The sequence below is a fragment of the Meles meles genome, chromosome 4, assembly GCF_922984935.1.
Source record: "Meles meles chromosome 4, mMelMel3.1 paternal haplotype, whole genome shotgun sequence".
NCBI lineage: Eukaryota > Metazoa > Chordata > Mammalia > Carnivora > Mustelidae > Meles > Meles meles.
The window spans coordinates 161,621,284-161,648,652 of record NC_060069.1 but is presented as its reverse complement, the minus strand read 5'-3'; the positions used below and the strand labels follow the sequence as shown (position 1 = coordinate 161,648,652).

The 27,369-nt window shown below is 55.0% G+C and overlaps 2 protein-coding genes across 10 annotated transcripts in view; one reads left to right on the top strand and one right to left on the bottom strand.

The window, feature by feature from the left end:
- Window positions 1-21,353, bottom strand: part of SLC37A1 (solute carrier family 37 member 1) — a 58,813-nt gene extending 37,460 nt beyond the window's left edge. For 5 of the 9 annotated variants that reach the window (XR_006817996.1, XR_006817998.1, XM_046001916.1 and 2 more), the window contains exons 1-5: window positions 20,430-20,660; window positions 16,812-17,043; window positions 14,490-14,594; window positions 7,156-7,237; window positions 550-682 (exon numbers count right to left, since the gene is read on the bottom strand). Coding sequence is in view for 5 of the 9 variants with exons in the window: in XM_046001916.1 (XP_045857872.1) it covers window positions 550-682; window positions 7,156-7,237; window positions 14,490-14,594; window positions 16,812-16,867 (376 nt within the window). In the remaining 4 variants the exon portion in view is untranslated. Of the gene's footprint in view, window positions 1-549; window positions 683-7,155; window positions 7,238-14,489; window positions 14,595-16,811; window positions 17,044-20,429; window positions 20,661-21,228 lie in introns of those variants that run through there. The other 4 variants (XR_006817999.1, XM_046001919.1, XM_046001920.1 and 1 more) reach the window with 2 other exon arrangements.
- On the top strand, window positions 20,667-27,164 carry LOC123939886 (translation initiation factor IF-2-like). Its single transcript, XM_046001921.1, has 2 exons — window positions 20,667-21,669; window positions 24,018-27,164. The coding sequence occupies exons 1-2, from the start codon at window positions 20,859-20,861 to the stop codon at window positions 24,020-24,022; spliced, it is 816 nt and encodes a 271-aa protein (XP_045857877.1). The 5' UTR covers window positions 20,667-20,858; the 3' UTR covers window positions 24,023-27,164.
- The last annotated feature ends 205 nt before the right edge of the window (window positions 27,165-27,369 follow it).

Sequence of the window (27,369 nt, the reverse complement as noted above, 5' to 3'; positions counted from 1 at the left end):
ACATGCCCTGTACGGTAGGGCAGTGCACTCAGGAGAACGGGGCTGTTCCCAGCACAGAAAACCTGGGGGAACACCTGGGTGGCTTCTTGACAGAGGGAAAGAAAGTCACCTCGTTTTCAAACAGTCACTAAACAAACGTGGGTGACAGGAGATCCCCACTCGTCCCGGGGAGCACGTGGGGCGTTCTCTCTGCCTCCCGCGTGGGTCTGGCTGCCCCTGCCCCACGCCCCCCACCTCCGGGGGTCCCCCTGTTGTTCCCCACTGTTGATCTCTCAGCTTTGACATGGACAAAACACAAGGGATCCGCAGCAGGTCCCCCGGGCCGCGAACCTGTCAGATGGCAGCGGCTCTGCACGCAGGGAGGGCCAACTGACGGGAGGCCACTGGCCCCGGAGAGGCAGTCACACTCAAGAAGGTGGTTCCTGCAGCTCAGACGGGGCAGGCCCGGCGTCCAGCAGCGCCCAGCGGCCCAGCCATGGCGGAGCCGGAGGACAGGGCACTTCCGGAAGCCCCAACCCCAGCGCGCACATGGGGGGACAGAGCACTCACCAAACGGGGCCCAGCTACAGTCCGTCTCGTTGTCTGCCGGCTGGTGGTGGGCCGCGCCACTGGCTCTCTGGTTCCAGCTGTTGAACGGGACTTGCCCCTCGTGCAGGGTAGCGCAGTACCTGTGCAGCTCGCCCTAGGCCGCCGCGGGGGTCAGAGGCCAGAGGGAAAAGGTGTGCTCAGGGCAGGCCCTGCGGGCTCGCAGCGGAAAGCCTGCACAGGGCAACCCCGTGCCCGGGGAGTGAGGCCCCACGGGCATGCTCTGTCTGCAGGACCCCCCGAGTGAGGGGACTGAGGCTCGTGGGGCCCTTGGCCGCGGCCAGCCCTGAGCGCGCACACAGCCCACACAGGCCTACGTGGGGCCCCAAGACGAGCGTCCCGAGCAGCCGTGTGCAGGAGCCGCCTGCTGCCATCCCGGCGCCACCTGCCCATAGTGGAAGCAGGGACCCCTCGTGCTTGGTGTCTACAACCCAACCCTGCCCAGCAGAACGCGAGACAAGCACGGGTCCACGCGACAATGAGGACAATCTCACAACCAAGGAAGCCTGACACGGTGCCAACGGCAGGACGTCACTTAACGGCAGAGGACAGGGCACACGGAGCCTGGACCTGGAGCTGGAAGGGGGCCAGACCTGAGCCCAAGGGATGACTGGCCAGGCGAGCATGGAAACACTTGCCAGGCTAGATGCTGAAGGTCCGTGGACGTCGCTGTGTGCACATCAGATACCTCCTCACCCAAAGAACCAAACAGCCGGGGCACAAGGCCACCAGCCCACCGCGCTGTCCCTGGAGCCAGCAGGCAGGCCAGGGGCAGGGGAAAGGGGAGTGGGAGGCTCAGGGGCTCTCGGGGCAGGTGTGGGGTCCGAGCAGGCTGCTCCCGCCCTGCCTGTGTGCCCGCGCGCCGACAGGGCTGCCCCCGTCACCCACAGAACGCTTCCCGGGACTGGAGATGCCAAACACCACGTGTCAGCACTGCGCTCGGGACGGGGCGCCCTGTGAGGAAAGGTGGCCATTGCGGTGGGGCTTGGGGGTGCCAGGAAGGGCTGGAGGGGCGGTCACAGGAGACGTGCACAGGACACCAGGGGACACCAAGGGCTGCTGAGGAAGAGGAACCCCACTTCCGGAAAAGTGCCACATGATGGCTGGGGCCCGTCTTGTTCTGGGGGAACCTCCACGCGCCTGCTGGGCTGTGGGTTGTCCCGTGTCTCCCCTCCCATGGGGCTCCCTGCCACCTGCTGAGCGTTTTCTGGGTTTCTTGACTCCAAGTGGCTCAGAGGAAGCAAACCTCCAGATGGGAGGGCAGAAAGGAGGCATCCTCGAGGTCAGGGAGGGGCCCTTAGCAGGAGCAGGGGCCCTAAAAGGGCGTTCCTTATTGAGCCGCCACCTGGGAGAGGCAGGGGGCTTGGGGGACACCAGGAAAGCTGGTATCAGAACTCCCCCAGGTCAGGACACATGGCAGTGGGCAAGGAGCCCCACCCCAGTGCACCAGGCTCGGGGAGGGGGGTGTGGGGGGCAACCGGAGTCCTGCCCACCACCTTCCCTTGCCCACACCGTTTCTTCGGGAGGGAGTCGCCTAAGGCTGATCACCTCCAGGCAGCTGCCCTTGCCAGGGCTGTGGTCAGCCTGGCCTGGACGCCTCCTGGTTTTGCATGGACGCAGGCCATTGAGAGCTGGCACGGCCCCCGGGACTTGGCCACTCTGTGGTCCTGTGGCTTTGGCATCCTCGCTGGGCGTTCTGTTAGAATTCAAACACTGCCCTAAAACCCAGCAAGGCTTGCTTTACAGACTCGGTTCAGTCTTTGCTAAATAACTTTCCTCTCACCCTCCTTGGATTATTCAGAGCCCTTCTGCCCCTGCCCGTGCTCCCGGCTCGACCAGCTGGATGTCGCCGGGAACTGGGAGGGAGGCTGGGGAGGCTGAGCCCTTCCCTCCCACATGGCCCCGGCCGTCTCACATTTCCCTGTTCCCCTGATTCTATATTTAGCTCCTCTTCCTCGCCTGCAGAAGTCCGCCTTTCCCCAGGCCAGACCAGAAAAGCCTTCCCACTGCTCGGGCACCAAGGGTCCTGGGGACACCGGCATCACCACGCGCTGGTTGTTGGCAACACTGCCGCACTTCCGTCTTCCAGTGAGTTTTCCTCCCCAACCCGGTGTTCGGGGGAAATTTAAGGATGAATTAGACCAAGACGAACCGATCAGGAAAACGCTCAGCAGCTGAACGGGCTCGCAGTTGGCGTGACGGCGTTAGGGGGCCCGTCCCTCACTTTCACAAAAGCCGCCGTCCTTGCCAACGTTTCGAGTGCTTCCTCCGCCAGCGGGAACTGAGCCGTGCGTGACAGCAGGTGGTCACTCAAAGCTGAGCAATCGGGAGGCTCCGTGGCGTGGAGTGTGCCAGGTACACGATCCTCGAGGTCGTCTTGTCACCGTGTGACCCACGGCGGAATAGCAACAACAAAATACAGAGCACAGGCCGCGGGGACCGGAAGGTGGGGCGGGAGAGGACGGTGGCCACAGGACGGGAGGCCACAGAGAGCAGCCCAGGAGCAGTGAGCAGCGCGGGTGTGGGGGAGGGGCCGGGGAGGTGGGGAAGCAGGTGTGGGCACTGGTCCCCCCTGCAGATCCCGCCCAGCCCTGGCCCTGCCCCCCGCCCCACCAGTGGGCAGCGAAAGGGAACCATGCAGGACCAGCGGGCGGCACAGCCCTTCCAAGGCACACGCGTCCACGCAGCCTCAGGCCACGTCCTTAGCGGAGCTGCCTGGAAGAAGGCTGCTGTGTAGACTTGGAACTTGAGCAACGGCGCAGAGCGACTACTAGACCAGAACCCCAGCCCGCGGGCACCGGGGGTCTCCAGCCCCCAGAACCCTGAGCAGTAGATCTCTGCTGCTGAGAGGCCACTGGGCACAGGGCCGGCGGCAGGAGGACCAGACAGCCGTGACTCACTCACGGCACGACCCACATGCAGTCAGGAGTGCCCAGAGGGAACACAGGGGCCATGGGGTCGCGGCGCAAACACACCCCCACCGGCACGTGCGCGCAGAGAGGGAGGAGAGCTTTCTGCCCGGGGCTGATCTTCCAAGGCCGGAAGCCTTTAACACAGACTTAGGGACACCTTAACTCTTCTTACTCAAAATATCCTTCTCCGAAATCTTTCTGTCAAGTGGCATGGCTCTAATTCTTCTTTTGTTTGTGGTTTGCTTACCTATTTACTTGTTGGTATACTGATTTATTTTTTAAAGCTTATTATTATTATTTTTATTATTATTTTTTAGGAATCTCTATGCCCAACATGGGGCTCAAACTCACGGCCTGGAGAGTGGCACGTTGCCCCAAGAGCTGCAGTCCTGCACGCCCACCAGCGGCGCCCGGCTGTCTTCCCACCCCGCTGCCCTCGCTGCCCGTGACCGGGGCTAGGGCGCTGTGTCGGGTGTCCGGACGGTGGGTGTGAGGCGACCCCGTGCTACTTTCGCCGGCCTCCACGGGCACTGGCAAGCTCGCGCACGGCTCATCCAGTCTGGCGGGATCCCGGCTCCTTGTCTGTGAACTTACTCTCCGCCCCCTCTGGTGTCCTCCTTCCGCTTTGCCAACTTCACACCCCTCCGACGGACATAATTTTGTTCGCGGATTTTTACTTATTTATTACACTTAAATCTTTCATCCATCCATCCATTCCTATAAGATAGGGGTTCAACTCCGTTCTTCTAGACGAACAGTCACGCCGTTTGCTAAAGAAGCTACAATTTCCCCATCCTCTCTGTCTACCGCGCCTTATTTTCTATTCCCTTCCACTGACCTCTCGGTCTGTTCTCAAGCCATACCATAAAAATTTGATTGCAGTGGCTTAAAAATGCTCTCTTTTCCGCACTTTCCTTGGACATTTTGCCACATAAATTCTTGGGCTGATTTTGTTCCGTGAAAAAGGCCTGTGGAGACATTCCGCTGCAGCTGCCTTCTGTTGCCGCCTTCATCCCGGTACGCTGGCCTTTCTAGAGAGCAACCTTGCCACCCAAAGCCGGGGTGTGCCGCCTGCTGTCTTCCATCTGTCACCGAGCATTTCATAGCTTCTGCCTTCTGGGCTCTGTGCGCCCAGAGAGGACCAGGCGCTCACAGTCAGACCAGTCGGGGTCGCCGTTCCTGCGGGGGCGGCAGGGGGGAGGCAGGAGGGCTGCGCCTGCACCACGACCTCCCGGCCCGCGTCCATCACTGCCCCCTTTGTCTTCTTTTTGCTACACCGCAATGTCGCATGTCACGTCACTCTTTGAATGTCACTGAGGGACATGAACCATTTTATAATTCACAGCCACTGGTGATCAATTCCAGGTAAGCAAATACATTTATTTTCATTTTGTTTTGCTCATCATGTGCAGACACAGACTACAGATAATTCCAGCTATTCCTTGGGTCACCAGAATCCTCCCTAGCTGTAGTTCTAGAAGTAAGACGCGCTAAAGCGTGTCGCAGCTTTGCGAGGCATTATAAAGTTGAATTTGACGTTTGTAGTGGGACATCCTGATCGGTCTTAGGAGACTGCGCGCGAGGCCCATCAGTGTCCAGGCACAACTAAGGCGCTAAGTCGGAAAATCCGTGTGTGGGAGAAAATTCGTCTGCGGGCCCATGGGCGTGTCTGAGATCTTCAATGCCCTTCAGGTCCTGCGGCTCAGGGCTTGAGAGCAGAGACCCTGCCCAACTCCCCAGACCCGGCACTGCCCTGCATGAGGGGACTGGGCCCCCAAGTCCCCAGGCCGCTGTGAGGACTCTGTGTCAAATGGTGAGCAGGTGCACCGTGTCACACCGTGGGTTACAGCAGGCCCCGTGACTGACAGATGCTTCCAGAAGGGCCGATGGGACCCTGCCTCATCGTGACACCAATCATCAGTAAGCCCCAAGCTCCCAACAGGGAAGCTGGGAGTGTGCCCTACGGCAAAGTTACATCCCTTCCTGGCTACGCAAGGCCCCTCGCGGTATCACATCGAGTCCCAGTGTCCTGTCCTGCCGCGAAGATCCTCTAACGGGCAGCCTGCCTTCCCCACACCGCCTGTGTCCCAGCAGAGCCTCTGCCCCCCGGGCTGGGGCTTCATGGTGAGGGCCCACCGTCCATCGGCTGCTCCAGGCGTCCACCCCCACACCCGAGCTCGGTACTGAAACCCCCGCAGGCTCCCCAAGCACTCTGGCTCCTTCAGCCCCATGGCGCTCACCGGGACCTCTCCAACAATCTCCACGTCTATCACACGCCTTTTCTTGAGCTGTGCGTGCGTTTCCCTAACAAGGAAGACAGAGCCTGAGCGGTGACACTTAAATGTAGCGGCTGCGGTGCCTGGGGGGCTCAGATGGTTGAGCGTCTGCCTTCAGCTCAGGTCCTGATCTCCAGGTCCCGGGATCGAGCCCCACACTGGGCTCCCAGCTCAAGGGGAGCCTGCTTCTCCCACTGCCTCTGTCTCTCCCCCTGCTTGTGCGCTCTAACGAAGAAATAAAATCTTCAAACATAAATAAATGTGGTGGCTAGTCCTTGGAACGGTTTTAGAGTGCCTGGCTGGGTGCATTAAAGCCCGCTCTCTCTTGTCTCTCCTTTGAAAACCACATTTTTAAAAGTCTGCAAATATTTCCACAGCCATTAAGACTTGGTATGTCAAAAACTTGAGAATTCTGCAAGGGACGCGAAGGGCGCAGAAGGTTCCTGCTTACTAGAGGTCAAGGAGGAACTGCAGAACCCTTTGCATAGATGGATGCTGTTTTAACGTCCCCTGGGCTTTACTGGAGAAGGGGGAACACAAAACTGTGCACAGAAGCAACAGCCTTACTCGGCATTGCCGCTCCCACCGGCCTGAAGATCTAGAGGCCGGCTCTCAACCACGCGGTGGGAATGTAGGAAGCGTGGCTGCCAAGGTCAGAATTATAGCACTGTATCCGTGTCCCTGCCCACGGCTAGGCAAGGGAGGGGGCAGTCTTTGGCACTGGACAATTTCCTTGTTCCTTCTACAATCAAGAGTCAACAGCCTACAGCCTGTTGAGAGTTTATAGGCAAAATGATGTCATTTCTAAGAGGGTAAGAAAATGACCTGTTTCTTCCCAGTTGTAACTGGCTATTAGGTAGGATTGTCTGCTTTAATCTTCTTTTCTCAAAGTGTAGTTACGTGTCTGCTGAGCAACTTTCCACTCTCCCATCACTCAAACACCAGCTCGGGTTCTCAGAGTAAGAAGGGAGCCACTACCACGGCCAGACTTAGAATCGGAGGACGGCGATCGTAGAGGCACTTCGGGGAACAGTTTAAGACTGGATGTATCGGAGGGAAGGTCACGGAGTAAATATTTGGTTAAGCTTTAGAATTCTGCAACTGTCAGTTACTATAACTGAAAGCATATCACCTCTAAAACGATAAACCCTAAAAGCATTTCCAAGATTTTTGTTTCACAGAAAAGAGAAACTAACAATCAAAGCAGGATAACTTTCTTCTAAAACCACTTGTTTTCTCCATACCCTCTCCACCACCCCCAGCACCGTCCTCCCCCCTTTCCCTGCCCCTCCCCCACTCCCGAACTGGCTCCTAAAGTGGCTACCAGCTCCTGGCAGAAACTACAGGCAGGATACGAAACGGTGCTTTTTATGCTTTCTTACCTTAACTATGCTGATAGGCTTTCGGGATAAGTGGAAACTTGCATACAGCAAAAATGTCAAAATAAAAATGAAGGCTCTGTACCTGCAACACAGAAGAGGCAGGGATGACGTAAGTTAATACAAGATGCATTACGATTACGTTGTATCTCCCTTGTCTCAGGAGACGAATCTAGAAAATGCTGCCAGGGCCGATGTCCGAGAAGTCCCTGCCTGCACTCTCCTCCGGGATTTTTATGGGGTCAGGTCTCACATGGAGGTCTTTCATCCATTTAGAGTTATTTTTGTGTAGGGTGTAAGAGAGTGGCCCAGTCCCATTCTTCTGCATGTGGCTGTCCAGTGTTCCCAGCACCATTTGTTGAAGAAACTGTCTTTTTCCTCTTGCCTATTCTTGCCTCCTTTGCTGAAGATGAGTTGACCACAGAGTTGAGGGTCCATTTCTGGATTATCTGTTCTGTTCCACTGACCTGTGTCTGGTTCTGTGCAGGTCCGACCGTGACCACTCCGTAGTGTAACTTGCAATCTGGATCACAATTCCTCCAGTTTTTTCATTTCAAGATTGCTTTGACTGTTTGGGGGTTCTGTGGTTCCACACATGTTTTAGGATTATTTGTTCTAGTTCTGTGAAAAATGCTGTTGGTACTTTAATAGGGACGGCACTGAATCCGTATATTGCTTTGGGTAGTACGGACGCTTTACCGATATCTGCTCTTCCAATCCATGAGCATGGGATGCCTTTCCATGTCTCTGTGCCGTCTTCAACTTCTTTCATCAGGGTTTTATAGTTTTCCGAGTACAGATCTTTTACCTCTTTGGTTTAGTTTATTCCTAGATATTTTATTGTTTTGGGTGTAATTGTACACGGGATTGTTTCCTTAAATTCACTTTCTGCTGCTTATTAGTATATAGAAATGCAACACATTTCTCTCTATTAATTTTGTATCCTGCGACTTTACTGAATTCACTTCTCAGTTCTAGCACTTCTTTGGTGGACTCTTCAGGTTTTCTATACATAGTATCATGTCACTGCAAATAGTGAGAGTTTGAGTTCTTCTTTACCAATCTGATGCCTCTCGCTTCTTTTTATTGTGTGATTGCTGATGCCAGGACTTCCAGTCTATGGAGAGTAACAGTGGGGAGAGTGGACATCCCTGCTGTTCTCCTGACCTTCGGGGAAAAGCTCTGTTTATCCCCACTGAGTGTGATGTTCGCTGTAGGTTTTTCATGTAAGGTCTTCATTATGTTACAGGGTGTTCCTCTAGACCTGCTTTGATGAGGGTTTAGCAATGGGTGTTGGACTTGTCAAATGCTTCTTCTGAATCTACTGAAATGATCAGATGGTTTTTATACTTTCTCTTATTACTGTGAAATATCACATTGATTGTTTTGAATACAGAGCCACCCCTGCGTCCCAGGAATAAATGCCACTTGATTGTGACGCACAGTTTTCCTTATATATTGTTGGATCTGGTTTGCTCATATTTTGTTGAGGACTTTCGCATCTATATTCACGGGAGATATTGGTCTGAAGAGGTAAAAATCCTTGAAGAGAGCACATATAGTACCTCCTCTGACACCAGCCCTAGCAACATCCTCCTAGATATGCCTCGAGTCAAGGGAAATAAAAGCAAAAATAAACTGTTGGGACTTCATCAAGGTAAAAAGCTTCTGCACAGCCAAGGAAACAACCAAACTAAACGACAGCCTACTGAATGGGAGAAGATATTTGCAAATGACATACTGATAAAGGGTTAGTATCCAAAATACATGAAGAACTTATACATCTCATCTCAACACCAAACAACTAACAATCCAATTTAAAAATGGGCAGAGGACATGAGCAGACATTTTTGCAAAGAAAACATCCAGATGGCCAACAGACACACGAAAAAGTGCTCACCATCACTCATCATCAGGGAAATACAAATCAAAACCATAGTGAGGTACCACCTCACACCAGTCAGAATGGCTCAAATGAACAAGTCAGGAAACGACAAGTGTTGGAGAGGATGTGGAGAAAGGGGAACCCTCCTGCACTGTTGGTGGGAATGCAAGCTGGTGCAGCCACTCTGGAGACCAGTATGGAGGGTCCTCAAAATGTTGAAAATAGAACTACCCTATGACCCAGCAATTGCACTACTGGGTCTTTACCCAAAAAATACAAAAACACAAATTCAAAGGGATACATGTGTCTCTACATTTATAGCAGCAGTATCTACAGAAGCCAAGATATGAAGCAGCCCAAGTGCCCACAGACAGATGAATGGATAAAGAAGTGGGATGTGTGTACATATACGGAACATTACTCAGCCCTAAAAAAGAATGAAATCTTACCATTTGCAATGACATGGGTGGATCTAGAGAGTGGGGAAGAAAGTCAAAGAAAGACAAAAACTATATGATCTCATGCATACGTGGAATTTAAGAAAGAAAACAAATGAGCAAAGGGGGAATAAAGAAAGAGAAAGACAAACCAAGAAACAGACTCATAACTCTGGAAAACACACTGACGGTCCCCAGAGGGAAAGTAGGTGGGGGATGGGTGAACTAGGTGATGGGGACAAAGGATCAAATAAATAAAATAAATACATACAAAACAAATATCAAAATCAAACTATATAAATAAGATCAAAATACGTACATACATACACACACACAAACAATACGTTGTAACTGTACTTTAAATCGTCTCATGCTGTACATTAGCCCCTCAATCCTATGTTAATTATTTTTTTTTAAAGATTTTATTTATTTATTTGACAGACGGAGATCACAAGGAGTCAGAGAGGCAGGCAGAGAGAGAGAGGAGGAAGCAGGCTGTCTGCAGAGCAGAGAGCCCCATGCGGGGCTCGATCGCAGAACCCTGAGATCATGACCTGAGCTGAAAGCAGAGGCTTTAACCCGCTGAGCCACCCAGGCACCCCAGTCCGATGTTAATTATTAATCCTATTTGCAACGTCACCATAATATAACATTTAAAAATTTCACCACTTTTGCTTTGCGCAAATTAAAACTGTTTAAATACTCATAAAAAGATAACTACAATCAAAGAGAAATTTGGGACGCAGGTGAACACACAGTTCACAGAGTAGACACAAAGAAACCATTAACTGGTTAGCAAGAGAATGAAGTGCAAATTTCCTGTAAGCCTGTATCCTGGGCATTTAAGAGCATATCTATTTTTTACTTTGTGTTTCTGTGCAACTTTTTAAGAGGGACACACGCAAGGCAGGAATATAAATATCTCACTAGCCTCCATGAGAAAGTCGGTGACCGCAGACACGCTATGAACAGGGCGGATGACGGCTGAAAGCCTGGCCTGAGGCCGTGTGCTCTTCTTGGTTTATGCGAAAAGCAGCCCAAGAGCAAGACTGAGATGAATCAGAGACTAGAGAAAGGAAGACCCTTGGGCAAGAAAAGAAAAGTTCATTCCAACCTCCAAGCTGGAACCACTCTCTGGAAAAGCACTTGTCGGGGTTAAGAAAACAGGTCAGCGGGAAGAGAACTTGGCAAGAGAGCAGAGCAGGGGCCCCGCCACGAAGGCAAGGCCGGCCCCCACCCCTGAAGAACCTGCCTGTTTCCGGCCTGAAAAGGTCAGTGGCTTTCGGACAGAGCCCCCACCCGAGTGGACAGTCACCTATGGCAGAGGCACAGGCGGCGGAAGGGCACGAGGCAGGGATCCAGCCCTGCAGGGACCCCGAGCTGGTCCCACCTGGGCACAGGCCTCCCTTCTGCAGTCTGCCCAGGGAGCACGGACGAAGTTCTGGGACCAAGTCAGCCCCAGCACCTCCCAGATCAGGGTCTCAGAGAAGAATCGAGCCCTTGAGGATGCTGCAGGACCCCGGGTCACAGGTGTGTTATGAACCAGGAGAATGTGAATGTCATCACCCGCCGGCTAAGGGTTTTGATAGAGTGACTCGACTTCAATGGGCCCTGGGTTCATGCTCTCCAGTCTCAGAACAGTCTATGTACAAGTAATTGATCCTTATTAAACATATTTATTAAGTAGGATAAATAAGCCTAGAAATAAAGAGCTCTTGTGTGTGTCCAGATCACATCTGAAGAGCCCCAGGGCCCCGATACGCCTGCAGCCCTAGATGGCAGTCTGTCTAGCTTATCCAGACTTAGTGGCCAACCTAGGCCTCCGCCCAGGTAGCACCTCCATGCTGCTGTCCCCCTTCCCTGCGCCTCCACGGTCATTCTCTGGGCTGCTGCCTCCTTCCTGGAGATTCTGAACCAGAAAACCCGACCTTCTGTTCAGCCAGTATCAGGGCCGACTCTAGCGCCCCTATTTCTAAATCTGTCCTTCCTCCCTTCCTTTCCTCATCGTGGTTACACAGGATTTGGGGAGGGGAAGAGCCAGCATCCCGGGCTGACGATTCCCTTCCAGAAGGTCTGGAAGACATTTTACTTCCACGGGATTACCTGGGGTTGAGGGACCAAAGCCCGACACCACCTTCCTGATTGCTTTTCCTAGCCTGTTGTTAATTCCATTCTCATTTTCTGCCTTCCTTTATGCTTTCCAAAGCAGGACTGTGGACGACTGTGTCTGTCCACTTTGCACTGGGTTGAATCCTGTGCACCCCCCCCCCCCCCAAATTCAAGTCCAACCAAAAACCTCAGGACATGACCTTATCTCGAAATTGAGTCCTGGGGATGTAATTAGTGAAACTGAGGCCATACTGAACCCACGTATGACCTCAGACCACATGAGATCTTAAATCCAATGACTGACATCCTTATAAAGGCCTTATGGGAAGATGCAGGGACAGACAGGAAGACGGCAGTGTGATCGCAGAGGCAGAGCCAAGATAAGGAAGGCCGAGGACCACCAGACACCCCCAGAAGCTGGAGGAGGCGGGAGGGATCCTTCCCTGGAGCCTTGGGAGCCGCGCAGCCCCGCCGACACCTGAGTCTGTGACTTGCAGCCTCTGTCGTGTGCGGGGCTGGTACAGCGGCCTTGGGACACGAACGCAATCTGATCCTTGTGTTTTTGTTCAATGTCACATTTAGGCTTCGGAACAGGAAACACGTACAATTACAAGGGAGCTACAGAGTCCTTCGACTCCTCGGGCTGCCACGTACTCTGCGGTTCCGTCTAGCAGTGGCCTTGTTCGCATCGATCAGCACAAGAACGGCGCCGGGGTTGATGCCAAGTTTCTAGCAAAGAAAAAATGCACCTCGGCAGTGGCGACCCAGGCCCGGCGGGCACCTGCAGAGCCTCGCAGACATGGTCTCCAGTGTGGCGTGTGCCCCCGACGGCAGCCTGCTTCAGCCCGAGATAAAGGGCACAGCGTCTGTTTGCTCGCTGAAGCGTTACTTATCGGAGTCGTACGCAAACGGGGGAGACAAACGCTTAGAGGACAGTTACTGGGCGGTAGGATCTGGCGTGGGAATTAGTCCAAAGGCGTCCTTAATTTGGGAGCAAGGAAACCACACAGAGCTATGATGGGAGTCCTTCCCAGAGCATCCTAAGGCACAGACGGGATGTCGGAGACGCCGGCACGGACCAGCGGCCCTGTGCCCCGTCTGCCGCCCAGGAAGCGGCGCTTCTCCCTCTGTGTAACTAACACGGAGTGTGTGGGGACATACGTGGAGCTGACATGGGGATCCTGTCCCTCTGGTCTCCCCTCGCAGTGTGTGATTCCCCATGATCTCAGAAAGGGCGCGGGCCTGGGGGGGTTGGGAGGCTGCAGGCATCCCCTGGGGGCGGGGCTTCCTTTCTCGCCCTCATGCTCGCACGCAGGCACTTACAGCCCTGCCGCTCCTGGAATTCTTGTTTTATTCATCAGACTAATCCACCACGAGCATCATTTATCTTAAATCTCAAGTCACTCCAGACTCGGCTCGCCATTTTCTGGTACAAAATAGTCCTGGCTCCTCCTACTGTGCCTGTGGCCCCAGTCCTGACATCGGTCCGGACTCCAGGGGTGCCTGGGTCCCTCCACGGGAGACCGCACGCAGGGCCCGAGACCCGCGGAGCCCGACACCCCGCACCCAGTGCTCCCCACCCCTGAATGCTGCTGCACCCACGGCCTCTGAGCCGGCTGGGTTGGCACGTGACTCACACGCAACACACAACCCACACTCAGCACACACCACACACACGCGCACACACACACAACATACCACACATACACCATACATATCACACACATGCACGCCACACACACACATCAGACACGTACACACACACATCACATGACACACACCACACATGCGCGTGCGCACACACCACACACACACATCAGACACGCACACACACAACACACACATCAGACACGCACACACACACATCACATGGACACACCACACACATCAGACACGCACACACACACATCACATGGACACACACCACACACGCACGTGCGCACACACACCACACACACACACATCAGACAAGCACAAACACAACGCACACACCACACACATCAGACACAACACACACGCGCATGAGCACACACACCACACACACACACATCAAACACGCGTGCAGAACCGCAGGTTCCTATCTCTCTCCCGGTCTTCCGGATACGTCACTTCCCGACCAGCCCTCCTGCGCCCGCATCCGTAGCCCCTCACCAGCAGCGAGAAGTCCTCTCCCCTCTGTGCTGTTCCCAACGGAAGAGCGTTACTGAATCCAACCCTGAGGAAATACTAACTAGACACCCAGACAAGGGACAGTCCACAACAGAAATGGCCGGTACTCTTCAAAAATGTCAAGGCCATGAAGGACAAGGGAAGGCCAAGAAACAGCTTCGGACTGAAGGAGACTGAGTCCCCAGGACAACGGAACACAGCATGTGATTGTGGACAGGGTCCTGGACCAGGGGACATGGGACAAGACATTCTGGGCCGTTTGCTGCTCTAACTTCTGATCTGGACCGTGGATTAGATCACGGCATTACCTCATGTTAAATTTCCTGATTCTGACCTTCACGCGCAGTTACAGGAGAATGTCTTATTGCTAAGAAACACACACCAGCATACTGAGAAATAAAAGGGCATGATGACTACAACTTACTCTCAAATGATTCAGAAAAATACGTGTGTGTGTCTCACACACACACATGGTGGAGGGAGAAGCAGATGGGGCGGAATGTGCAGGTGTGTCTGGGAGCTGAGTGCTGGCCCCAGCTGGACTGGCCACATTCAACAGTCCCTCTACCCAAGGTTTACTCTGCTCAACACTCAGGACCCCAGGACAGAGACCCGGATCCCATCCTCCGCCCCAGACTGCCTCCTGGGTGACGTGGGCTAAGGAAAAAGGTCAAGGGCACAGAGCCTCGGGGGCCTCAGTCGGCCGCCATAATGGACCCCAAAGTCCCAAGACTTACCCATCTATTGAGACAGGGAAATTAAAGGAACCCCATAAAAAACGGCTTTTCTCACTGCATTTCCAGCTTCGGTTTTTGCTAGATCTTCGCCCCCGCCTTACACACCTGCGACAGAACAGATAACGTCTGTCTTTCATATAAACGCCAAGGAGTTAATGACTTCTTCAGAGTTTTCCAGCACAGCAGACAATACCTAAGGAGTGACCAGGCGGAGTCATCTCGAACTTTTCCAAGACCTTGGACTCACCGAAACCCGTGGCTCCAGAGCACAAGTGACTTACAGAGGACAGCTCAACACTGGCTTTATTCCTGGCTTACTGAGGAGGCACGGGCACCAGACCACCGTCAGTAAAAACCCCAGGCCCCAAGCGCACTCTTCCTTCTGTTCTGAGTCTCCCGGATGCCCTGTCCGTATCCACACTCTCTCTGTATCTTTAATAGGCTCTGCTCTTACTTCCTCTCGGTTTGTGTCTGATTTCTACCCGCCTGAGGCCAAGGGCCTTCTTGGCTGGTCCTCCGGGGCCCTCCTCTGGGTCCCAGGACCCAGCCAGCCCGCTTCAGTCCCACAACTGCGCACAAAGGAGTCAGGTCCCCAAAGGAAATCAAAGTGGTGTCAGCAAGGGCAATGCCCACTGGGACAAAGACATAACCAGCCCTCTGCAGGGATGTTCAAGCCAGCTCTCTCCCTTTGCGGGGAAGGGAGCTGGGATCTAGGAAGTAAAGGTCAACGAGCATTCGGAGGCAGAGATGGAAGAGACACTCTACATCCTTGCCGCCCAGTGTGCCGTCTGCGGACTCAGGGCACCCTGTCCCCTGGGAAATGCAGACTCTCAGGCCCCACCCCAGACCTCCTGAGTAAGCATTCGCATTTTAACAAGTTCCCAGGGAGGGGATGCACATGTAAACCAAAGTGTGAGAAGCCCTAGGGCCTCAACCTAAAAAAAGAAAAGGAAGAGAAAAAAGAAAAAGAGAAAAGAAAAGAATGAATGAATCTGTGACATCAGGAGTTCCATGGAGTTCTTTGTGACATTCTTACAATTTTCTTCTGTGGTTTTGGAAACTGTATCAAAACAAAGTTACAAAACAGACAAGGAAACTGAAGGGAAGCGCCCACTAGAGGAAAGGGAAGTGTCTACAGCTTGTGGCCAGGTTCCTGGTAGACGTGAAATGAAATGGACAAGGGAACCCCTCTGGGAGGGTCGCAGAGGTCTGTGGTCACGCCCGAGGCCCTGGGGGTGCCACCAACCAGCAGGGGCCTGAGAAGCAGAAAAGGGTGTGAGGGTCACAAGTGGGCTGTTGTGGCGGAGATGAAGGGGCGCAGGATAGGGCACTAAGGCACAGAAACCGTTTGGAGTGGAGGGCAATTTAGTGTGTCTAATTTCTCATCTGCCTACAAGCACAACCACTTAGAAGCACTCAAGTGTGTAAACCCCTCCCTGGGAGCAAGGTGGGGGTGGGGACGGGGAGACACAGGCCGGACTCTTCCTGCCGGAAAGGAGAAGCACCAGCAGCTCACCTAAAGGCCCACAGCACGATCTTATGTCCCATCTGTTCCCATAAGGCCCATTAAAGTCATTTGTTTTTCCGCATATGCCTTGGCCTCCTCCTCTTCCCTTATTAAGACGGCACAGAAGCCCTCTGAGTCACATTTTTCTGCAACCTCCCCTGCATACGTGATCACATCTGTCTTTTGTAGTTTAATTCGCCTGCCGCCAAGGAAAGAGCCTCAGAGGATAGAGGAAAACTTATTCCTTCCCAGTAGAGAGCAACAGAGGAGAGAAACTTGGGCGGGTGGGCTCCGGGACGGAGAGGCTGGCTCTAGACTCTGCCCTCGCCGTCTTCTTCCTCTAAGGGGTGTGAGATTCCTGACCCCACCGTGCCAAGGGCTGTCAGAGCACACCCGGGAGGTTGTTCTCTGAAGAGGAAGCGGTATTCTGGTCTGCATCTAACTCGTTTAGACTTCATTTTCTCTAAGTTCTGCCCCAGCTAAGCCACTCACTGGGCTCAGGGTTCATACACTTATCCTCCCCACAGCCACTTTGTAATCCTGCCTGTAGCCAATGGTCATTTTTCTGTGGATACCATGATTATTACAGAAACTGCTGAAAACCATGAGGGAGTCCTAACGCTATCTGTCACGGCCAGAACCAAACGCAGAGGACGACTTAGCAAAGTTCCTGGTCACCGTTTCCAGCGCTGATAAGCCATTCAACGGTAACACAGGGACGCCAGGCATCCACATGCCTTTTACATAATGACTCCGGCGACGCGCGCGCACACCTCCACGCAGCACCGGGCCACGGGACTGACGCCAGCACTCACCACTGATCCCGGGAGAATGAGACGATGAAGCGAATGCCTGGAGGCAGGGGAGCCATTTACGCCGCACTGACCACGGGGCTCTGGTCACAAGAGAAGAGGCTTCACGCATGGGTTATCAACCCGGGCTCCAAGTATCTCTCTCTGGCCCTGCAGCTCCGGCAGACTGGAAGGTGCGTCGAGGTGTCCTGCTGGGTCTTGCTTGACCTCTTCCTTCAGGCAGAGGCTCGGCTCTCTACAAGGAGAATGAGGAGTGGAAAAGTCAGGTGTCCCGACAGGGCCACTGTGGGAGTCCCGGGCAGACAGAACGTCCAGAGTGGGTGTCGGCCGGCCCAGATGAAAGCTGGGCATCCAGCTCCACACCGAACTACCCCCAACCAGAGCTACCAGGGGGAGGTCATCTGCCTGCCCTCAGGGACAGCTTGTTCAAAGATCACAGACACAAATTCCACGTGGTCTGATGAGGAACAGAGAGACTCCGAGTCCCTCCCTCTCCATCTGGGAGATATCCGGAGATCCTCCCACTCGCTCTTAACGACCACACTCCACGGAACTAATACTAATATTCATGTGAAACCAGTTGTGCCCAGTGGTCATACTATGTGCTCAATGACCAGAGCATGCCAGGGAATGGGACGGGGTCGACTCCACCCTCTGTGGACCAGGCCACGTCCAAGCCACACCAACAGAGGCATGGGCAAGAGGGCAGGTCATCAAGCCGATCATTTCACTGTGGCCTCGCGACTGAACTGAAATGCATCTCGTGCTGTGGGAAGGTGCCCGACTGTCTAACTGCCTCTTGATGCCTCATGTCCTGGGGAAGGACCCCATTCTGAAGCCAGGGCTGATGGGAGAGCAAGACGGGAAGGAACGGCCAGGGAAGCCTGAGAGCCAAGGACGCCTGGCACAGCAGGTAGGCCTGGTCTCTTGTCCCAAAGCCAACCTCAGGATGCGTTACTTCTCAGTCTATCCTCGATGCTTGGCCACAAGGAATCTTTTGGACCAAGGCCTTAGGTAACATGGGACCCAGTGCATGTAGGAGCACGGCCTGGGCTGTCTTAAAACTTCCTGAAAATTCACCGGTGATGTAATTTTTTTTTTTTAAAAAGCTACTTTTGAGTAAACATTCATCTCAATTTAAAGCTGCTGAAATTTATTTAATGTCTTCCAACAACTTCTTTGGGGTTACAGACAAGCAAAGCAAATAGCTCCGCTGGAAGGTTCCAGCTACATTCCTAAGAGCCTGGGCACCCTCTCCCCGTCATTCTGGCCCTCCCCCCCTTCACACACGGTGCCTTCTTCAGGGACTGCCCTGCACGCTTTTTAGCAAAAAAGTCAAATTCCTTGCTGCGTTTTCATCCCAGGTCCCCTGGCCCTGGCCCTCCCCAACCTGCGTACAGCTGACCTTGGGCTGGCTCATCCCAGGCACACCACTTCAAGGGTGCTCCCTTGCTGTCCCCGGCTAACAAAACAGGGATGAAAGCACCTACATTTTAGGGTTCTTATGAAGAGGAAAAGAGATCACCCATGGAAAGCCCTTCGCACCGGGCCTGGCGGGCAGAAGCAGCTCAGGAAAAAGCAGCTGGTGTTCCGGTAAGTCCAGGAGAGCCGGGGTGGCGTGTGGCTGCCCCATTCCCGGGACTTAGGTTCAAACCTGGCACAGAGCGAGCGCTCTGGAGACGTGTTAAACCAGTCTCTGCAAATGCTTCAAAGACGTTTTGGCTCAAAATCTAGATTTAAAGAATATTTTACTAAAACTCTGCTCAAAATGAGTGGGATCCTGTCCGGGCCTCTATATACTCTGAGAAACAATTTTGTGACCGCAGAGTAAAGGATTTGAATTTTACAGTGCCTGAAAAGGGATGGCCAGAGTCCACTTCCTTCCTCCATCCAAACACTGCTTCGCTAGGTGTGACTTGTCTAGGAATATTCTAGATGGTATTCCCCTCTGAATCAGTCAATCAATAAACCTCGATTGTGGGAAAACCTGTAATTTAAAAAAAAAAATCCAGAAGGCCCTGGAAAGCAGCAGAGGAAGAAAATCTCAACTTCTTTTTAAAAACAATTGAGGGGGCGCCTGGGTGGCTCAGTGGTTTAAGCTGTTGCCTTCAGCTCAGGTCATGATCTCAGGGTCCTGGGATCGAGTCCCGCATCGGGCTCTCTGCTTGGCAGGGAGCCTGCTTCCTCCTCTCTCTCTCTCTCTGCCTGCCTCTCTCCCTACTTGTGATCTCTATCTGTCAAATAAATAAATAAATAAAATCTAAAAAAAAAAAAAAAATAAATAAAAACAATTGAACGGTCTTCCCCTGCGAAACGGATGAAGCCAAGTCCTATCGCTCTGCTAGAAGTAAAGGTAGGGATTTTACACGTGGGATGTTAAGAGCTCAACTGAATGAGGCTCCTTCCTCCCAGAGCCAGGCATTGGCCGGAGAAGCACGGATTGCATGGAGAGCCGTGGAGCCCTGTGAGGCCCACCGGGAGGCATGGCACTCCCTTCCCACGAGGACGGGCGGCTAACCCCGTGGGCAGGACACTGTGCAAACTCAGGTCCAGATTTTCTCAGCCTCGTCCTCCCTCTTCTCCTCCTCCGGCCTGTCCCCTGTCCTCCCTCTGGAGAGCACAGGGGAACGAGGCGAGGTACTTTGCACCCTGCGTTGAGCACACAGCCCCATCGCATAAAAAGAAGACATACTCTTCCCCCTGGCCGGTCTTCATAGGGTCTCCTGGAAGTCACTATTCCCAGAGAGAAGTCACACTCTCCAGGGTCATTCTACCATCAGATGGGGAATCAGCTCCCTCCGTCGTCCCAGAGCAGGTCAGTCAAACCCGCTAACAGGCATGGTTTTAAACCCGCCTTCTGAAAGCGCCCAAACCCCACAACTAGAAGAGGAATGACCCGAGGCAAAAAAGCATTCCCAGGCCGTGCCCTTGGGTGGACCGACCCCGGGTGACCTGGCTGCCCAGGGCGGCTCTGTGAGGTCTTTCAACAAGAATGGTCCTGAAAGGGTCTTCCGGGAACCGAGCGCTGTGTAAACCTCAGCAGCCCTGTACAGATGTTCAATGAGCTACTCAAAGAGAGTTTTCAAAGTGGATCTTATTTGAAGGCAAAGTCCGGGGGAAGGTACACTCCCCCCCAGAAAGTTACTTCTTTTTTCTGCAAAGAGAGAGAGAAGAGAATGGCGGGAGAGGGGGAGAATGAATATAACTTCCTTTCTAGAGAAAATACTTTCTATGGCTTCTTCTTTAAAGGCTCTATTCCCTACGGACGTTACTGACAGTGCCCACTGTCTCTTTCCTGGGGTTTAAACACAAAAAGAACTTCTCTCTCCGCCACCTCCTCCCCCCCACCCCCAACCCACTGAATGTCAAAGGTGATGCACGAAACAGACGCTACCCGAGGGGGTCCAAGCCTACACGGGGAGGAACTGAAGGTCTGGAGTCTTGACCTAGAGAGAGACCAAGGCAGGCGCCAGGGCGAAACCCTTAACAGTTACCAACTCAAACAACTTCCCCCAATCCTGGTCCCAAGCGGGTGGCACCCATCCCGCAGCAGGCCACCTCCCAGCCCCAGGAGACTGAAGGAGAGGCAGGCTTTGGATTTCCACCTTTAGAAATGCAAACCTGGGGCTGGAAAAAGGGCTTTCCAGTGTCCTCGTTCAAATGCAAATCCGGACGGTCCCTTGGGGTCACCCGGTGGCCCGGTCGCCAGGAGCGGCTGCGTGGCTGCTAGGGCAGGGAGCACCGGAAGGTGGGGGGAGGCAAAAAGAGCCCGAAGGTTGGAGGTCGACAGGTGGGGGACTTTCCCGGGCTTTCCAATCGATCCACGAGAACGCTGTCACTCGTGTTGGCCGGGAGCTCGCTGTCACTCGTGTTGGCCGGGAGGCTCACGAGCTCCGGGAAGCAGCTGCTCAGCATACAAACAGCCCAGGCCCAGAGCGCCAGCTCCTCCAGCCTCCCGGACGCCTTTCAGCGCGGGCTCCTCCCCAGCGGCGGTCCCCGGGAGAGGCGGACTCGGCGACACGCCCACGTCCCCGGCACGCTCGGCGGCCAATGCACGGGGCTCCTCCCGCGGGGTCCCCGGAGCCCCGCTGTCACCGCGACCGGGGCAGGGTGAGGAGGGGCGCCCGCGGAACCGCTCGGCTCCCCCCTGATTCTCCTCGCCGGGGATTCCCCGGGCGGCTCCGGTCTCTTCCGAGGCAAGGCAGGAGTCGAGACTCCCCGGCCCAGACCAAGGCCAAGCACAAAGGCCGGCGGGGTGGGAGACGGACGGAGCGCAGGGGCCGGCGCCGCCGCCGCCGCCGCGGCAGGTGCTGCGCGGCCGCCAAGCCGGAGGCCGGTAGGCCGGAAGCCTGGCGGGTGCAGGCGGTGCGGAGAGTCCCCGCGTCGCTCTCCCCGCCCTGTCCCTGTCCCCGCGCCTCACCTGTGCCGCGGCCGGAGCCGGCCGCCGCGGGCGCTTCCTGCTCGCGACTTCCTGGGGCGGCGCGCGGAGGCCCCGCCGGCCCGCCACCCCTTTCACTTTCCTGCCGCCGGCGGGGCGCCGGGGCCCAGGCCGCGGCGGGCGCCTCGGCCCTCCCCCTCCGGCTCATCCCCCCTCCTCCGATCCTCCCCGCCCTCCCCCATCCCCTTCCCCGGCCGCGGGGCGCGCCCTGGTCCCAAAGAGCCCCAGGGGCGCCCCCACGCGAGTGCACGCGAGTGGCGCTGCCCGCCCGCCGGCGGCCGGGGCCCGCAGGCCGCCCCCCGCCCCAGCTGGGCATTTGGCGGCCGGCGTGTGTCCTTGCACCTGCCGGCGCGCTGGCGGGCATGCACTGCCTTGTTCTCCACTGGCCAACAGGGAGCTCCCCCTGGGCCCTTAGCCCTCAAGGTAGGTCTTACCAGCAAGCCACAAAGCCACGGGTGCCCCTGGGAAGGCCCAGCGCTAGAGTGGGGGTGCCTGGGACTGCTTGCCTTTATTCCCGCGGCTCCTTCTCAAGGGTGGGAATCCCAAAACCAGCGCGCTCCTGAGCGAACAGGGGCCCACGGACAGGTTCTCGGATCACACCTGTGTGTGCATGACACGCAGCTCGGAGGGGTGGACTGGACAAGCCCGGCCTGGCTCCCGTCACCTGCGACCAGCTCCCACCCGCACAGCTCCCATCGCTGCCCAGGACAACTGTTCTCTGAATCGCACTCTCACTGCGGGCCCCCAGCTGACCTTGGGCAGACCCCAGAAGGGGCCGCTTATATTCCCACAGGGACCCACAGCGGACACAGCACCCTAACTGGGCCCAGGCACCAGCTCGCAGAACAGCACGTCCCAGGAAGAGCAAAGGGAAGCAGAAAACACGTTTTGCAGAAAAATTCCAGGAAGGAGGCCGCCCCTGGCTAAAAGTAATCCGAGGCCTCACTGTTACTTGCCTGGAGGTCTGCACCGACACTGGGTCTGGGCTCATGGGTCGGCCCCGCCCAACACCTCCCTCAGGCCAGCCCTGAGAAGGTTTCCTCCTCCCCTGCCAGGCGTCATGGTTTCCCCTGGGGCCCTGTTCAGTTTCTAGAACACTCTGCTGTCCTTTCCTGCTCGCTGAGTTGTGTAGAAGGTGCCACTTCTCTGGTTTTGTTGTTGGTGTTTTGTTTTTTGAGAGTGTGCTTGGGTGGGGAGGTGAGGGGGGTGGGGCAGAGGGAGAGAGAATTCCGAGTAGACCCCCTGCTGAGCGCCGAGTCAGGTGCTAGGTGGGGCTCTAACCCAGGACCCTGAGCTCTGACCTGAGCTGAGTGGGACACTTAACCGAGCCATGCAAATGTCCCCTTTGGCTTTTGAGAAGTGGTGCAGAAGGGAAACGTGCCAGCCTCAGGGGGCCCCAAGGTTTCAGCCACAGGACAACTGCTGGGCCCCCCTCCTCCCGCAAGTGAGATGGCCCCAGGCCTCTCTACTTCTTTCTCCCTTTGGCAGGGTCTCTGACGGCTAGTTCCTTCTGCCCTTCCTGACTCTCCGTTCTTGGGGATCCCTGAATCAGCCCAGCCTGGCTCCCATCTCTCCCCACACCGCCCGTCCTCTGCTGCTCCCACGGGCGTCCTGGTCTCCCACTAAAAGTGTGCCCTAGCTCCCCCCGCCCCTGGCTCTCCCTCAGACACCCACTCTTCCCAGCTGCCCTGAACTGCCCTCCAAAAGCAGCTGGGATCCTGTCATTCCTGATGAAACCCCTCACGGTGCCCCTGTGTCCCGTGGGAACGAGACCTGGTCCCCTAGTAGCCAGACAAGGCCTGACCACGCTCCTGCCGCTTCCCGCCCCGGCTTGGGGACAGCACTGTGCCTCCAGGAGGCACGCTTTCTCACACGCTGACGGGTCTGCCCTGCCCGCCCCACCTCAGCCTTTCCTCGGACTCAAATAGCTGTGTCCTCTCATTTCCTGGGGGCCGCAGAAGCCAGTCTGTCCTGACTGACCACGGTGGCTTGGTCCTAGTTCTTTCTAAATCTAGCTGGAGAGAGACTCAGGCCAGCCCCGACTCGGAGGGCAGCAGTCCCTGTGTGCAAAAGCTGCCTCAGAGAACGTGGTATTTGTGGGGCACACTGTGGAGAACCAGAGGGGGCCAAGATGGTCTGCCGATTATGTGCCGAAAGTGTTCATCTTTTAATTTTAAAAAGGTTAAAATATTCATCTTTTATAAAATACTGATCTTTTCTATGATCATAACACCCAGAAAATATAGTAGGGGAGGTAATGTATTTTTATAAAACTTTCAAATAAAACAGTTTGCACTTTGAAATGAGAACCTGCGATTGCTTTGAGGAACATTCCAGGCTTTGTGTTTAACATGACTGCGTTAACCACATGACTGAGCGTGCAAGCTCAGGATGGAGGGGACAGCGGGCACGTCACCACTGGGACACTTTGTGCCACTAGGTAACCTCTTAGAAATTTTTACAAAAGGTTTTATAAATTTATTTGAGAGAGTGTGGGAAGGGCAGAGGGAGAAGGAGAGAGGCAGTCTCGAGCAGATCGCCCCGCTGAGCAGGGACCGGACGAGGGGCTCGATCTCACGACCCTGAGATCATGCCCTGATTGGAAATGAAGAGTCAGGCTGCTTCACCGAGAGAGCCCCCCAGGCACCTTAGGTGACTCTAACCCTATTCTTCTCAATCACAAATTTCATAACAGTTGAGATGATAAAGAATCTAACGGCTCTTCCTTTTCTTTCATTGACATGTACTATGGAAATTTCCTGTGAGAACAGACTGAATTCCAAGCCGGCTCAACTTTTCCAATCCAGTGATTCAAAGTCCTGACAAGGTGTGCAGCGCCAGAGCTGCTGTGTCCTGAGGCTGCCACCGACGGACACGGCCCAGGGCCCGGCTCCACATGGAGGACCCCAGGGGGCCAGATGTGCGGCTGTCAGAGGGACACACCTGGCCTGGGTGGGGCTCTGCTTTAACCGGAAACGTCCATGACTGCTTTGACTTTGTTCTGATGTTATTTCAGGAAAAGAGGAACAGACCAAATGAGAGGCGCGTTGGTTCTTACCCGGCAGGTGTTTACTGCCGTTCAGGGTCAGCCCTGTGCCAGGCACTGAGGTGTCGGAATAACAAGGGGCCTTGACTTTGCAAAGTTCACGGAGCAAGAGCGTGCATCAAGAACCGGCTGGGCCCCTCGAAGGGAGACTCACGTGCGAGTGAGGAAGGGGCTTGTATTCACGTCTCAGGGCTGCCGCGACAAAGGACCTCAAACGGGGTAGCTTCAAACGACGGGGCAATTCGTGGTCTCCCAGTTATGGGGCCAGAAGTCTTGAGATGAGGGTGCTGGCTGGGCTGTGCAAGCCCTGAAGCCTCCCCAGAAGAATGTTCCAGGCCTTTCTCTTAGCTTCCAGTATTGCTGGCCAGCCTTGGTGTTTCTTGGCTCGCAGATGCTTTGCTCCAATCTGCCATCACACGGCGTCTCCCGTGTGCCCGTGTTCACGTCCCTCTGTGTATCTGTGTCTCTGTGCCTCCCCTCTTACAAGGACACGGTCATACTGGATCTGGGGCACACCCCACTCCAACCGGACCTTGCCTTTACTACATCTGCAACCACCCTATTTCCAAATAAGGTCACGTTCTGCGGAACTGGGAGGGACTAGAGTCTGGCGAGGGGTAGGCTGGGGAGGGCACCAAGCTGGCACAGGGCCACTAGAGAAGGTCAAGCAGGGCACGGGGGTGGGGGGAGGTCGGTGTGGGAATGCACCCACGGGCTAGCAACATCACGAAGCTGCCAGCGCGCCGTGGCCAGGGAAGTGAGCCGCTGCTTGGACTCAGGGAGCTGGGGCTGAGGCCAGAGCTGCTGGACAGGAGGGGGCTTGGGAGGGAGGAAGCAGGGAGTGAACAGTCCTACCTCTCAGGTCCCACTCTCCCAATGCCCCAAGCCAAAGAGAGGTAAAGACAAGGAAGCCACAGCACAGCTCCGGGAGGCAAAGACAGATGTGATCTCCATCCCCCTTTCCCCAGAAAGAGCATCTGGTTAGGGAATGAGTCACACAGATGACCAGCAATCACAACACGGTTATGTTACAGCGGCAAACATACAGGTGCAAAGGAGGGTCGCCTGATCCGGCTAGCCGGTCACAGGAGGTAATGTTTCGGAAGCATACAAGGGGTTGGCCAAGAGCATGGGCAGAGAAGGGACACGGTCATGCAGAGGGAACCCAGCATGCACGGAAGCCTGAGAAGCAAGGCAGCAGGCTGGTCGAGGAGCAGGGACGGCCTGAGATCATGGCAGGTGGGATGAAAGGTCTGAAAGGCAGGGTGGGAGAAAGGTCTAGGGGCAAGGAGAGAAGCGAGCCGGGGCTGTTCCCCAGGCGTCAGGCTTGGGCAGCTAAATGAATGGCGGACTCTTCACAGAGAGAGGCACACAGAGCGTATCACCTTTGGGGGGCGGGTGGGAGAGGAATTTATTTGTACTTGCTGAGCATCCGGTTCCAAGGGGACCTCTCAGTGGAGATGCTGACCGGGGCCAGAGGTGTGCCTTCGGAGTCACTGGAAGGATCCTAAGCTGGTGAGGGAGGCTGGGTATGGACAGCAACGGACAACAGGGGAGAAGAACCTTGCCCAGGCAGGAGGCCGAGACTGAACCCAGAGGTACCAACACTTAGGGGCCAGGCAGATGGAGTAGTGGGAAAGGCCAGAAGAGGATGATGTCCAAGGGCCCAAGGCAGGCAGTTTCCAGAAGGGGATGGAGGGGGCCACAGAGTCAGATGCTGCACAGAAGTCAGGTTTACAGGCTTCGCCGAGAAGAAGGGGGACTGTGCCTCCATGGGGGTGGGTGGAAGGCTGTGGGGCAGGACTGAGTGGGGAGTGAGGAGGAGGAGGCAGGAGAAAGCAGACAATCATTTCAGGAAGGCTGGCCGTGACTGGGAGGAGAGAAGGGTCCAAAGCTTGAGAAGGACTCGGGGAGCAGGAAGCATAGGTTTTAAACGTCTGGATGTTTTCAATCATATGTGGAAGCTGAGAGAACGCTGGAAGCAAGCCCAGGAGCCCATCACTCAATTTCATCAACTACCAATATATGGCCAATCGCGTCTCCTTCTTGTTCGACCCCCTTCCTGCCCTAGTAGCATTTTGCAGCAAGCCCCAGACATTGTAGGATTGGATCTGTAACTTTTCAGTATGTATCTCTAAAAGATACAGTTTCAGCCTCGTCATCACGGCTCCCCCCAAACCAGAATAAGCCCAGAACAGCGTCCAATACCCAGCCAGTGCTCTCAGCTCCCTGCTGGTCCTACAGATGTTCTAGCCCTCGATTTCGCTTTTAAATGGGGACCCAAGCAGATCGCGCATATTGCCCGGATGCATCCCCCGGGGCTCCCCATCTGGACATTTGCCCTGTGCCTCTCTCTCTCTGCTCCTGACACTTTGTTCCTGTGGTTGCAGGGGCGGGGCCGTTTGTCCTGCAGTTTCCCACACTCTGTGCGGGGCTGGCTCCGTCTTGGCGATGTGACTGAACGTGTTCTTTTGGGCCCCCCGCCCTTCCTGAACTTTGTGGTGAGATCTTGAGGCGCCATCAAGTTGAGAAGCGCAGCATGGGTGACAGTCGGTGTTCCCTGCCGAAGTCCATTCTTCCTTGGAAGTGAGAATCACCGAATTCCTGAGTTCTCTTTCTCTGCAGCACACTCCACGGAGACAGACTCGTCCTCACCAGCTACTTCGCTAACTCTGAGGTGTGGTTCAGGTAGGAAAAGGCAGGATAAAAGCGGGATTCCTTCCCTTCTCGGCCACTTGTCAAAACAATGGCTTGGTTTTCTAGCACGGCTCAAAAGTTATCAAACAGTTTCCTTCCGCGCTGTTCTGCCCTTTTTGTTATATGCGTTCATCTCACTTGCCCATCTTGGCTGGTGAGAGCCTCTTCTTCTTTTTTAAAAGATTTTAAAAATTTATTTGAGAGAGAGAGAGAGGAGGGACCAGGGGCAGGGGCAGAGGGAGTCCTAAGCAGACTCTGTGTTGAGCGCAGAGCCCGATGGGAGACTTGATCTCATGACTCTGAGATCCCAACCTGCTACTAGGAGTCAGACACTCAACAGGACAGCAGCCACCCAGGCGCCCCTGGTGGGATCGGGGCCC